At 39.6% G+C, this 14855-nt stretch overlaps 1 protein-coding gene across 1 annotated transcript in view; it reads right to left on the bottom strand.

Annotated features, from left to right (window-relative positions):
- MCTP2 (multiple C2 and transmembrane domain containing 2) overlaps positions 1 to 14855 on the bottom strand; it is a 150465-nt gene that overhangs the window by 110654 nt on the left and 24956 nt on the right. Inside the window, exons 2-4 of the mRNA XM_087972852.1 lie at positions 7418 to 7951; positions 4616 to 4672; positions 2602 to 2707 (exon numbers count right to left, since the gene is read on the bottom strand). Of these exons, the coding sequence (XP_087828978.1) occupies positions 2602 to 2707; positions 4616 to 4672; positions 7418 to 7897 (643 nt within the window). The 5' untranslated portion in view covers positions 7898 to 7951. The remainder of the gene's footprint in view (positions 1 to 2601; positions 2708 to 4615; positions 4673 to 7417; positions 7952 to 14855) is intronic.

Raw genomic sequence — 14855 nt, 5'->3', positions numbered from 1 at the left:
TGATTTCAGGGGCTTTGAAGAATAGGTTGACCCCCCTCTGCTTTGTGATAGTCCCTCAAATATTGGAAGGTTCTCAAGTCACCCCTAATCTGTCTCTTTGTTAGACTAAATATACCCCTTTCCTGTAACTGTTCATCATATGTTTTAGCCCCCCGTTCCTTAATGATCCAAACCCTAATAAGTGATTTTCACAACTTAGTTATGAATCCCTACACTTTAGTCTAACAACTCAGCACTGGAGACTGGAAAGGAATTGTTCCCTTGGCAAATCTAGATTTTCTTTTCTTCTCTAAAAGAGCTTCTGCTTTTTCCAGTTTTATCCAAGATGTGACTTGGGTGAAGTTGCTATCATAACAACAAAGCCATGAAGCAAGAAGACAATGATTTACAGACTTGAATAAAGCATGGGTTTTTCTTTCCCTGGTCTGGGTTACACACAGGGTGTGTGTGTGAGAGAGAGAGCGCTCTATGTCTTGCTGTGCAATCCACAACCTCCCTTGCTTCCCACGCCTAAATTAATATCGAAGTAGGAAGATGTGAATAGGAACATCACATCCATAGGGTGAAAGAAAAAGAGAGGATGGAAAAGAGAGGACTCCGGCATCTTCCACACCTCATAGCCATAAGGCTAACTGAAAATGCAACCCCAAAAAGTTTGAAATAAATTCTAAAGAATATTGACAACAAGGAAGTAAAATATAACAATAACCGCCGCCTTTTTATGGGAGAAAGCTTTAGCAAAAGGAGAAGTCAGATTTGGCTCAGTATCCAAACAATGTGCTCCTGAATTTAGAGGCTGATTTAAGAAGCTTGAAATAGGGGAAATAAACAGTCTTTATTTTGCTAAAGAGATCAACAGATTGCAGTTGGCAAAACTTTGGAGGTACCGGTACATATTTACTCAATTCTTCTATCTAATACGTTGCAATGTTACAAAATATCCAGCAGAGGGAGCCACTAAAACACAAATGAAATGTTTTTCCTAACATTAAGGGACTGAATAAGATCTGTTTATAAATAAGATATGAGATATGGGATGAAAAGATTGTTGCTTTCAGCGAGAAGGTGATAAGTTATTAAAATTGTTTTTTCCTTGTGATGAAAGGGGAAGTTATTTATACATTTCCTTTTCTTTGCTTTGTTCTTATTCTTTCTCTATTTTTCTGATTTCCTTTTATTCTTTTATTTCTTGCAGTTTGCGTTGATTTTTGTATGTTATATGTGTACTGCAGCCTGCTTAACAAACCACAGTTAAAAGAAACCATGACTTAGCACGATGGATGAAATCAGCCACTTTCCTTTTTTCTATGATGAAATGACCTTTTTTTATTGAAACAAAAACTTCTTTGGAAAAAAAAAGAAAAAAACCAGTTCTAACCCATATCAGGTATTTTGCATTGTGGCACATAATACAATAAAATCTTTTTCGTTCTTTTTTGGGAGGTTAATTTTTATTTTCAAAGAATTCAAAGGTAGCGGGGGCAGTGAGGCCTTTGAGTCTAAAGACTTGCTAAATAACCACTAAACCAAAATACCACCAAAAGGAAACAGGAGTGACATCACATTCTCACTAAAATCAACTGGCCTAATAAAGAAACACAGAATAATCTCAGATCTTTCATTAAGGGGAATTGCTGCCCACTTCCTATGGAAAGCTACTTAGCTAGGTTTCTTTTAGTAAGAATCTGCATTCCCACATGCAGGAGGAAGTGGTAGCCCTCCATTGGCCTTCATCGATGGTTAGAGCAGATATATGATTGGGGGCTCCCAGAAAATTCAAGGCACGTAGGCTAAACTGGATGTCATTCTATTCTGACACTTAATTTGGTATGTTTGACTTTTTTAAAAAAATTAAAAGAAAGCTACAAAGTCCAAACCTTAATGGTGTTTCTATTTACATATGAGTCCAGGGTAACTAATCACATCATAAGGACCTCTGGAGGTTCTGGAACTGCAACTTAAACAATTCCCAGTAATTTAAGTTAAATCAGACCTCAAGAAAACCCACAGGTCTACATGAAATGTAGTTCTCTAGCAAGAAAAAAAGAAAGGGAAGGGAAGGAGAAAGGAAAAGGAAAGGGGAAGGAGAAAGGGAAAAGAAGGGAAGAGAAGGAGAAGGAAAGGAAAGGAGAAAGGGAAGAGGAAAGGGAAAAGAAAGGAAGGGAAGGGAAAGGGAGGTGAAAGGAGAAAGGGAAGGGAAAAGGGAAAAGAAAGGAAAGGAAGGGAAAGAAAATGAAACAAAGGGAAAGGAAAGAGAAAAAAAGAATCATGTGTACATTGTTCTTTAACAGGAGAAAGAATTAAGAGCTTTTTACTCAAATCTGTGATTATTTCCTTCCTTCCCTTCCTCCCTCTTTCTGCATTTATTCCATAATTCTTTCCCTCTTGTGCTTGCTTCACTCTGTGTTTGTTCTTTTAAACTTTGCTGATCACTGACCATTATTACCAATCTGTCAACTTGGAAGTCTCAGAGGGTTCTACAGAGACCACAATTCGAGTCAGTAGCATAATTTCTCACAGAAACATAAATGTACACAGACTTAAATGGATACCTGCATTTATGTGCCTCAGAACTCAGAAACGATTTAGAAAGTGACTCACCACAGCGATCCCGGATGACCAGGTTCCTGCCTTCCTTCAGGTGTATCATCAGCAGATATGCAAAGGAACTGGGTTTATTCAAACCATCACCGGCTCCCTCAAGAGGCTAGAAAAAGGTTTTGAAAAAAAGAAAGTCAGCTATCAGTTTCATTTCCCCTGAAGAGCCAATACAGACAATGCTCAATCACCCTTCTAGATGTTCTGACTAAGGCTTCCAAGACCGTAAACACACACACACACTTATTTTAAAAACAAGTCTTGTTTTATTGCAATGCTGGGAAATATTTTCATTCCCAGCCGGTAATGAATCTCAAACAGTATCTCGAGATAATCACCCACCTTTCTTTCCTGTGAAGTGCTGCCAATAACAGAAGTGCCAAGTGAACTAGAAAAGAAACCAACCGAAGTACAAAGAGCTTCAAGAATGAATCTGAACCGAATGAACGACTTTGCTTCCTGCAAAGGTTTCATCATCTTTGCCTGTCCTTTATACCTTATGGGAGGGGCAATCACCTCCAAGCCTCCAAGAGCCCCTTTTGTCTCAGCTCTCTTGCCTTCTAGCAGCTCTGCGCACACATGCACTGGGAACAGGCTCCCCTGGGTCCTCAGCCTCGCTGCTGCCAGACTCTGGAGCCTCCAGAGTCAGCACCCCACTCCCAGATGGTCCTGGCCCCATCTCTGCATTGGATGCAGGACCATCATCCGAGTCCTTTCCAGACTCCCGGATTGATCCCCGTTCTTCTCCACTGTCCGATTCCGCTGCCGGCTGCACCGGCTATCGGCAAACCACAACACTAGGAACTGACTTCACAAAAAGTCAAATTCCCTACTGCAGTCAACTCTTGATTTGGCCACAATCAAATCAACCATCATCCACCCCCTTCTCCATTGTGTGTTCTGTCAGCTCCATGACTACCTAAGCAATTCTTGGTCTCCAAACCAAATATATCTGTCAGAATGTTTTATGCTTCTTCCTGGAAATCATATACAATCCCGCTCTTTAGCAAACTGGCAAATTAAACTATGGGAACACACATCACTGTCTAAAATAAATCTGGTATAAAATTTAATTCAACTTGAAAATCTGTACAGCTCTAAATATTGACTTAGAACCCATTCAAATTTGTGAGCCTCTTTAGCTTACAGTTTTCACATATTAGCTTTTGCCTGTCTTGTTAAATAAGGTTGGAACTTTTTAGATCAGATAGAAACTTTGGTTAATTGTTTGAGTCAAGATCCATCTTAAAGAGGTTTTCTTTGTTTAATACCAACTGATTTTTTTTTTGTCTACTTCTATAGGCAGCACTGATCTAGCGTTGCTTCAACAATTTCAATCAGTTTTAAAAGTTTGTAAATCACTTTCTGATTTTCTTTTTGGCTTCCTCATTTTTCTTTTCTTTTTTTTCTGGACTGTACTTTGAGCAACCTATGAAGTAAATAAATACACAGAGAGTGCCTCTGATTTCGGTGAATGTTCTGTGTTTTTTATAAGCTGTGTTTTCCACATGATGAGCCAGGCCACTCGGATCTCTCCAAAAAAACACGGAACTAGAACAGTGGTGGGATTCAAAAAAATTTACTCGTGGTTCTGTGGGCATAGCTTGAAAAATCCCCATTCCCTCCCCACTAACCTGCTTTCCAGCTCCATTCTCCTGTACAGGGCAACCAAAGGAGACTCAGCCGATCAGCTGGGACTCGATGGGAGGCAGAAAAGAGATGGGGTTGGCGGGCCAGTCAGAGGTGGTATTGGCCGGTTCTCCGAACCCCTCAAAATTTCTGCTACTGGTTCTCCAGAACTGGTCAGAACTGGCTGAATACCACCTCTGAACTAGAAGAAATAATCAAATAATTTCTGTTGCAAACATTGTCCGATGTGGCTGTTAAAAAACTCAGCCCCAATACACAGAAATCTCTCTCCACTAAAGTATTGCTGAACTGATATTTAGAACCATCCAATTAACCGCTATTTCTTGAGTTTCACTCCGTTTCAAACGAGAACAACAAAATTACTCACAGGTTCAGATATCTGAGACGAATATGAAGAGTCAAGGCTGGAATCTCCGTATGATTGCTGCAGAAAAAAAGAAAAAGAAATTGTGAATTAGGGAGATTTTGTTGACACGTCATCACGTTGCATTGATGAAGGGTTCAACCAGTGTTTACCTAAGAACAATACAGGTAGTCCTACGACCCACAAAGGGATCAGGATTTCTCTTGCTAGGCAAGATGGTCATTAAGTGAGTCACACCCAGTTCTGCAATCTTTTTGCCACCGTTGCTAAGTGAATCAGGCAACCGCTAAACAAATCTGGCTTCCCTCATTGACTCTGCTTGTCTGAAGTCGATCGGGAAGCTCAAAAATGGTGATCATGTGATCTCAGGACACTGCAGTTCAACGTTACAGGAGAAGCTTCTTCCCCGGTAACATTGAACTGCAAACCAGGGCATACAAAACCTTCGCCAGACCAATTCTCGAATACAGCTCATCTGCCTGGAATCCACACTGTATAACGGACATTAATACAACTGAGCGAGTCAGAAGGTTATTTCACGAGGAGAGTCCTCCACTCCTCCCCTCGCAATAGAATACCTTATGCCTTCTGGACAAACTGCCTACGGTCTGATCTAAGCTTAGTACACAAAATTATCTGCTACACTGACAGGCTCTGCCCATCCTGATTTTGTCCTTCCCCAGTTTCCTCTACTCTTTCCCGCTCCCTGATGGCTGTTCGTCTTCCTCCTTGGATTTGGGGCATGACAAGACAAGAGACCCTTAAAGGGCTCCCCTTCCAAATGATATCAATTATCTGAGGCCTTGTGAGATTGCAGGAATATTTCAAGGTTTCTGGGAAAGATTATGAGGTTATTAAATCTCATGGGGATTCAGGAATAACAGAATAACTGAGATGGAAGGGGCCTTAGAGATCTTCTATTCCAACCCTCTGCTCGAGTAAGGGACCCTATTCCTTTCCAGACAAATGGCTGTCCAATCTCTTCTTATAACCCTCCAGTGATGGAGCACCCATAACTATCTGAAAGATTTCTAAGATGGGGGAAAGATTTGAACCATCTCCATCTAATCTGATGTGCAATATTTCTAGTCCCAAAAATAGTTCCTGAAAGGCAGCATGTTCAAAATACCCCGAGAAGAAAATTGGAGTGTTTGTTTCAGCTAAATTGTATGAGTCAACTGAAAAATAGAGACAAAAGCTTTCAAGTCAAGGATGAAACATAAGAATGTCAACAGAGGTACTTAGTTCCCATATCAACAGCTGCCGCTTGCCTCAAATAGCTTTTGACTGATTTTTAAATTCAGTATTACTAGATATATTTTTTACCCAGAAATAAAATGTGTATTTTGGTTTGTGTGCAACAGAGCTTACCCAGATGAGTAACCCTTAATTTGATAATTCTGTTTAATGCTAAATATTAAGCCAATTGATGTCTTTTTGAGATGCAAATGGGAAACAAACAATCCTACACACTCAATTATTTTTGATACCATCACTAAGATAAAGAAAACGAGAGCAAGAGGGAGAGCAAATCAGTTACACGGAAAGCAGAGAATCTAGGAGAGAAAATGAAGTTGCGTATAACTAGAAAAGTAGAAGATTGCCAGTAAGGTCAAGACAGAGAGACAGAGAAATAGAAAGAGATAGAGTGATAGAAAGAGATATAGAGATGGAGATGGAGAAAGGGGGGGAGGAATAAGATGAGAAGAGAGGAGAAGAGAAGAGAAGAGAAGAGAAGAGAAGAGAAGAGAAGAGAAGAGAAGAGAAGAGAGAAGAGAAGAGAAGAGAAGAGAAGAGAAGAGAAGAGAAGAGAAGAGAAGAGAAGAGAAGAGAAGAGAAGAGAAGAGAAGAGAGAGAGAGTTTAGACAGCATATCAGTCAAACTGAAAGCAGAGAATCTAGCAAGAGAAAATTTAATTGTCTAAACAGGAGATTGTAGGAGTTTGAAATTTAAAGAATCTTATGATTCCCTAAAGTTGTTTCTAAAGTGATTGAATATGTGCCACTTTGTTTGTCTGCCTTAAATATACTTTGGCTCAGATGGAAGAAGTTTTCACTCAATTTCCTGTAAGTAAATTCAACTTAATATGTTGTGACTACAAAACCTAAAATTTGGGGAGGGGGAATATGACAGACTGAAGAAAGCTACAATGACAATGATTTAAAAGCTTCATTTATTTTTAAAATAGAAATGCCATTTACAGTAACAATGCCCTTGAGTTGATCTTGACTTATAGACAGGTCCTTTGGCTGATTTCAGAAAAGCTGTGTAGTATTGAAATTGAGCGTCTTGGATTGTAGACTATACTGAGTTGTTACAAACAGAACAACAACAAGGCAGTGTCAAATCATTCCCACCTTGTATCAAAAAGAACAACAGGGGTGTATTATGTGAAGTGACCAGCACTTAAATTTGACTCAAGAGAGACTTAACAGCTTTTAGAAATAAGCTACATGTAAGCTTGGATTATCTTCTCTAAATCAATGCCTTCTAGATCAGTGTGATCAACTGAAGATATGTGGACTTAAACTCCCAGAATTCCCCAGCCAGCATAGCACTGGCTGGGGAATTCTGGGAGTTGGAAGTCCACGTATCTCCAAAGTTGAGAAATACCACTCTAGATGAATGAGATCTACATCAATTCCCCAGTGATATAAACCTTTTTGTATGTTTAAGCCTATCTCCTGCTACCCAAAAAGATTCATTTTTATTTGCCCTATTTTTTAAAATTGCCCAAAGCTTAGGAAACATGCTGTGAAGAAACTTATGTCAGATTTAATTGTCCCCCTCCCCAAAATATATTACCTCAAGGGGGTCTTCTGTAACGTCATTGTTGAAAGTATTCCTTTGCAGAAGCTCAAAAAAATCTTCGCTGGATTTCCGCCTCTCTTCCAGATCTGATGCAGAAACCACCAACTCTTCAGTTTCCTGAACCCCAATTTCCAAGCGGACAGTCTCCTCCTTCCGCCATTGCCATTCTTCCTCTGTCTGCCTCATGGAAGAGTCACTACTGGTTTCAAGAAATATCTCCGTGGCAGAAAAACCGCTTGGGAAGTAAGTGGACATGGCTTTGGCCCTTGAGTAGTGGGTCTCTTCTTCAAGTTTTGTTTCTATGTTCAGCACGTCGGGCACCGAGGAGCTAAGTCGGCGATCTAAAGGATGAATTTTTCTTTTCTCGATGAGTTTGGCTGAGCTTTTTTTAGTCCTTCTGACGCTCAGGTTTTGTAACAAAGGCTTCGTCCTTTGTTTCAGCGATCCCCAGACAGAAGATTTCTCCAGATCCATTATTAAGCTGACAGTGTTATATAATGCTCCGAGTTGTACGCCTCTCACCAACTCCTAAAAAACAATGGGGTTAAAAAAAAAGAGAGAGACGGAGCACAGGAGCAGTTATTTTCTGGAAATGTACTGATTTCGATTGCATGCCAAGATGTCTCTGGCAGATACCTTGAACAGATCCCAAGATCAAAACAGATTGCATTACTAATTTCGCCCAACGTGAAAAGTCAAAACAAAACAAAACCAAAAAAAAAAAAATACCCCTTCAGGAAAGTGTTATTCTTACTAGGAAGGAAATCAATTCTTGATTCCACACCAGTCATGAGGATAAAAATAGTGAAGGGTAAGCTATTTCAGTTGTCTCCCAGAAATTACACAATGGCAATTCCCAAAGGTTGTAAATTATTTAGAGCTGATTTATTTAGAGTTAACCAGAAATGGTGCATGGAAGAGATAGCTCAGTTCAGGCACCCTTGTAAGTGTGGAAGAGGAAAGACGTGACCGCTAGGAGGGGAAAAAAACACAGTTGGTGTTCCCAATTATCACTTGTTGGAATTCCCACCATCCTAAATTGGCTAAAAACCAACGAGTAAGTTACCTGGACTTCTGGGAACGGTGATCATAGAACATCTGGAAGCCTTAAAACAGGCTGAGGAAGGGTGACCTAGACCTTCTAAATCAGGGGTGTCCAACCTTGGCAACTTTAAGACTTGTGGACTTCAACTCCCAGAATTCCTCAGCTTGCTGGCTGAGGAATTCTGGGAGTTGAAGTCCACAAGTCTTAAAGTTGCCACGGTTGGACACCCCTGTTCTAAATGATGGGGCTATCTACTTGGACCACGAGAGAACTTTCCACAAACTGGAGACCCACAATACTAGTTTATGCCATCGTCCAATTGGCTAGCTTGCTCCCGTCCTCGTAAGCCACACATAGGAGGCCTTTTCATCCACTTCAAGAGCTTCATTGTCTTGAGAATAAGAGGAGTTGCATGTCACTGGTGAATGTGCTTAAGGACTAGGTGTATAAATTGGGCTTAACCATTCGTTCTCTCTCCTGTCTGTTTATTGCCATCCCTTTTAGTCTCTCTATTCTTCACCACAAGCATCAAGTCAAGGAAGATCCTTTTTCTAGAAGTTTAAACTAATGACTTCCCATGGTCTTTTGAACTTCAGACGAGTATCACATAGGACTAGATCCTTTTCTATTCTGAAAGCTTTTTTGAAATGATCAAACAGTCAGAAATGACCTGATAGCACCTTATTCATAAGAATACATTTTATCCAAAGGCAGAAGGTTACAGCTTAGTCCACCATAGATGGGCTAGACCAGAGGTAGGGAAACTTGGCTCTTTTATCACTTATGGACTTCAACTCCCAGAATTCCTGAGTGAGCCATAAAAGGTTCCCCATCCTTGGCCTACTGGTTTTTCAGTTGTGGGGGGAATCAATTTTTTTTTCTTGAATGAGACTGCTTAATATATAAATGTAGGACTTGAATGGGACTGTTTAATATACAAATGTAGGACATATGTCCTACATTTGTATATTAAACTGTTCTGTCTCACCTGTAGCCACAAAGTGAGAGTCCAACTGTCCCAAAGAAATAAACACGAACAAATAATATCAGAAACCACAGAGTTAACTTTTCTCTGTAATCTTCGTTGGCAGCTTTCCCACAAACTGTCTTCAAACCAAGATAACGAGCCGCAAGATAATTCAGAGCCAAAATAGGCAAACAGGAGGCTTCTTCAAAGCTGCGAAGAAGTTTGATCCGGACAAAGACCATTAACTAGCACGCCTCCTTATATTCCTTGAAGGGGCATGTCAGTCTCTCTAATTAGTCTCTGGCTTGACGTTTCCTTTCAAATTGTGCTTGCTCTAGTCCTTGCATCAACCCAACATTCATCATTTTGATCATCACTCAAGGACTCTGGTATGTTCTGTGGATCAGCTGCTGACACCTGAGGCATGATTGATGTGGAAGGTTCCGGAGAGGATGGTGATTCCGACACTCCCTCATCCTCCTGGCTCATGTCTGCATCTCTCATTAAAGCAGGCTCCAATTCCAATGCCAAACCTTCCTCATCACTTGAACCTGTGTCTTCTGATACATCAGACTCAAAGTTCAAACCTTCCAGTCACAACAAAAGAGCCAAGTCCCATTCAAGTCAAAAATTGATTTCCCCCACTGAAAAACCAGTAGGCCAGGGATGGGGAATCTTTTATGGCTCACTCAGGAATTCTGGGAGTTGAAGTCCATAAGTGATAAAAAGAGCCAAGTTTCCCTACCCCTGGGCTAGACTCAGTATCATCAGAAATTGACACAAAAAAGAGGGGGTCAACCTACACTCCAAAGCCACCTGAGGGCAGGACAAGAAGCAATGGATGGAAACTAATCAAGGAGAGAGGCAACCTAGAACTAAGGAGAAATTTCCTGACAGTTAGAACAATTAATCAGTGGAACAGCTTGCCTCCAGAAGTTGTAGGTATTCCATCCCTGGAAGTTTTTAAGAAGAGATTGGACAACCATTTGTCCAGAATGCTATAGGATTTCCTGCTTGAGCAGGAAATTAAAATCTGGTCCTTTGGGGGTGAGAGAAGACATGTATATTTCCACTTTTATGTCAAGCAAGGAAAGAAGGTCAACCTTCAGAAGATATTTCAAGGCAGGAGAAGCTTAACACAACTTATACTTCTCAATTGCCTTTACAAATTGTTTGTGTGAGGTCTTGCTCTCACTCTCTAATTTATTATTTGAAACAGGAAAGCTGTTTTCTTTCAAGAACCAATAAGTGGAAAAATAGTTATTTCGACCATCGTTCAATCATCATTGGCTCTAGGTTGGGAAAGAGGCAGCTTTCACCACATCCTGGACAAAAAAAATATATGAAGGTATCTCCCTAAACTAAATATGTATATTTTTAGAAGGACCTTCCCTTGTCAACAAAAGGAAACTGATAGTATTTCAAGAAAGTGGAAAAGGAAAATATGAATAGATAAGATGTTGACACAAAATGCCAAAAAAAAAAAAAATGTTGAGATTTTAGGAAAAGTGCAGAGAACAGCAACTAAGGTGATTAAAGGCCTGGAAACTAAAATGTATGAAGAACTGTTGCAGGAATTGGGTAATGGCTAGCCTAAAGAAAAGGCTAGGACTGGGGTGAAATGATAGCAGTTTTCCAATATTTGAGGGGTTGCCATAAAGAGGAAGGGGTCAACATATTCTCTAAAGCAGTTGAAGGCAGGACAAGAAGCAATGAATGGAAACTGGAAAAGGAGAAAGTTACCTGTATGTGTGTCGGGATTTGATTCTGATGCTGTTTAGGGACACTGAATCTTGTAGGTAGGTAGGAAGAGATAATAGATGGAGATAGATAGATAGACAGATGGACAGACAGATAGATATGTAGATAGAGAGAGGGATAATAGATGGATATAGGTAGGTAGGTAGGTAGGTAGGTAGGTAGATATGTAGATAGATAGATATAGAGAGAAATAATAGATGGAGATAGATAGATAGATAGATAGATAGATAGATAGATAGATAGATAGATAGATAGATAGATAGATAGAGACAGATATGTAGAGAAAGAGAGAGGGGGGGATAGAGAGAGAGAGACAGACAGACAGACAGACAGACAGACAGACAGACAGATACAGGGAAATATATATACATATGTCTTTTTCTTTCTATCTATCTATCTATCTATCTATCTATCTATCTATCTATCCTTTATCATTTCTATATCTATTTCCTGCTTCTTCTCGTAGTGCTTAGAAATCTTTATTTTTAGATTGTGGCTGTAAATTAATAAGTTTTAAGAGTCAGCCTCTATTTTCATTGTTTTTAGAACTGGTGGATTTTTTTATGTGATCCGTGGTTTAATTATTATTCTTTTTTGCTTCTTTATTTTTAGCTCATTTTAATGGTAACAGGAACATTTCATTGTTATGATTGTCACTGCCAAAAGTCTTTTGATTGAGGCAGGCAAAAAAAAAAATAGCGAACAAATAAGCACATATAAATGGATGAAGAACTGCACAGAGACTTAATTCAAAGAACAAACCGACCAGACTTGTGCAGGAACCTCTTTTGCAAGAGTTTCTGGGCTCAATACACCGTTGCCTTCAATGAAAATAAGGAGGAAGGATAACATAACCTTCCTTGAGCCATTACAATCAAGAATAAACTAGCTTTTTGCAAGTTCATAGCCTTCCGTTAGTGTTTCACTACAATTCCCATCAATCTGGGTTTGGGGGGGGGGAGTAATCCCCACATTGGAGAAGACAAAAAATGTTGATTAAATGCAGATGTTTATATCACAAAGCTACAGCCCTACATGGTTCACAAGCTTTCCTCATCCTGGTGATGACATTAAGTTCCAATAAAACAAGTATTTCTAATGAACAAAGCCTTTCTTCTTTGGAGATACTGCAGTTCGGTGTCAACTAAGCATCAGGTCATCTGGAAACAGGGCTTCCTCAAGTCCCATGCCTCTAAACATTATTTTCCTAAAGCAAGACTTCTGAAAAGAGATGCATAGAATTGCATCCTTAAGGCTAAACAAGCTAGAGTATATATAAAAGCGAAATACCACTCATGCATCATCACAAAATCTCCAGAACCGTAAAGCCTACACACTTGAAATTGGGCACATATGTTCCTCTTGGCTTCTAGGGGCTCACTAAGAAAGGATTTTTCAAAATGACCATTAGTATTTTGTATATTATTATTAACACGCTCTGATGCTAAGGAGTTCTACTCCCTCTCCCCACCTGAAAAGAAATCTGCTCCAAATGCAAAACACAAGCAGAGGAGAGGAGTTTCAGTTTCACAGCACTAAGCAGCTTTAGTACAGAACAGTTGAGCTAAGCCACGCCCAGGCTCCTTGCTGTCTCCTTCTTGCTCACACAGCAAATACTCTTTCAGTTTCTCAACTCTCTCACACACTGACAAGACGCTAGCCAGATGAATACCGATGGATGCTGGTAGGCAGAGGCAGAATTTTTTCCCCCCTTATTTTCCTCCCCAAAAACTAAGCCTGACCACATAGTTTCGTAGCGAAACACGGGTACCCTGCTAGTTACAAATATGCAACAAAAAATAATAATTGAAAACACATAGCAATCGTGAGAAAACTAATATGTTAAAGTGGGAAAATGGCAAACTTTGCTCCAGCCCCTCCCAAAAGATGCTTCTTCGTTTGTTTTTAATAATAATTATTTCTGTTCCATTTACAAGAAATGTGATTCTTTTAATCACGCTCGTCTGCAACATTCAGCATGAAAGAATCACGTTGAATCCTCCCGAAATATATAGCTCAATCAGAGCTCAGCTTCCTCAAGCAAAATTGCACACACAAAGATTCGGGTTTTTCAAGATGTACATAGCAAAATGTAGCTGCACTATTTCATTTGCAAATTAAACGAACCAGGCCAGTTCCCTAGGACAGCAGAAGATAGCCAGATAACCAATCCAATGGAGATCATATTTCTGTTATTAAATTACAGAGACACCAAATCTGGTATCTTCAATAACAAAATTATCGGGTTAATATGGGGATAAACACATCTTAATATGCGTAATCATATCTGTTCCTTCTTAAGGCAGGCTCACGGTAACTATACTAAAGAACAATGAGACCTATATTTTTTTTAAAAAGGAAATTTGAGAAGTTGAAATTAGAGATTATAAAGCTGCAGAGAATGAAGAAATTGTGTTCCATTCACCAAAAATAGCAAAATAGAGCAGGGGGTGAAGAATATTTTAATTTTTAATAATTTTAGCAAGGACCCAAGGATTTCCTTCTTCCCTTGCAACCTTCCCTAACTTAAAAAGGTCAAGAGGTATCAGTGGAAAAGCTCTCACTTTTTGTCCTGAACAAGCTTCTCCCCTTGATTAGTGATGTTGAAAGGCTGGAAAATGCCTTTCTTCTGAGGGTTCGGTTTTCCTGCTGGGAGAACTCCAGTGCAAGGATTCAGACAACTACTTGGAAGCCGGTTCTTTTTATTTTTCAGGAAGGCGAGAGATAGCAAGAAGTCTGCGTTCCTGGAGCTAGCTCCCTTTGTATAATAAACCCCTGAATTTTATACTTTTTCTCCTTTTGTGTGTGAGTGCTTGTGTTTGTATTTCTTAATGTTTTAAATCCTGTCAGGGGTTGTCTTCATTTCCGCCAGAGGGTAAACTCCGTGGGGTGGAGAAGGCAAACTTTGCAGGGTAGTTTGATTGGATTATCAGTTTCCTAATGTTTTCTTATATTTGTTTTGTGGCAATCTCCTGTCTGTCTCCTTTGCAATATATTTTGTGTCTTTTGTCTGTTTGTTTAGCTGATTTGGCATGTCTTGTGTTTGTAAGGGTTTTCTTTTCTTGTTTCCTTAGTTTTCTTAATTATTTGGGCTTTTGTCTAAGGGGCTTCTTTAATACCTTTTATTAAATCTCTTTTCCTATGCAAGTTTGTTTTATGGCTGGCCTGATGTTCCCTTTGGGCTTTTCCTGCTTGGGTGTCACCACTGTCCTCATGAAGTTCCCTTTCCACAGTGAAGAAGAGCAAGATGGAAGATTTATTATCTCTCTCTCCAGATAATAAGAGTTGATACAGGCCTTTAAGCTTCAATCTACAGTTCTATGCTCAGCTCTTTTTGATTCCTCTATGTTTAAGACGAAGGATCTAGAAACAGATGTCCTGCCAAAAAAATGAAGAGAAGGACAGGAACAAATTCCAGTGCCTGGAACGCACTACCTGACTTTGTTGTTACATCCTCAAACCCCCAAAACTTTTAAACTATCCACTATTGACCTCACCCCGTGCATAAGTGCACAACTGTGCCTATTGTCCCTGTCCTATTGTCCCCATTTATTCGTACCTATCTCCTGTGTTCATACTCATGTTTATTCTTATACCTATTATCTTGTAAGCGATTGAGAAATCAAATAAATAAATAAGTACATTTAATTACAGGTCTA

Source organism: Notechis scutatus, chromosome 11, assembly GCF_049901735.1.
Source record: "Notechis scutatus isolate UNSWTSFEM ecotype Mainland chromosome 11, rNotScu1.2, whole genome shotgun sequence".
Classification (NCBI taxonomy): Eukaryota; Metazoa; Chordata; class Lepidosauria; order Squamata; family Elapidae; genus Notechis; species Notechis scutatus.
Note: the sequence above shows the minus strand (reverse complement) of the source record. Positions and strands in the feature narration are given on the sequence as shown.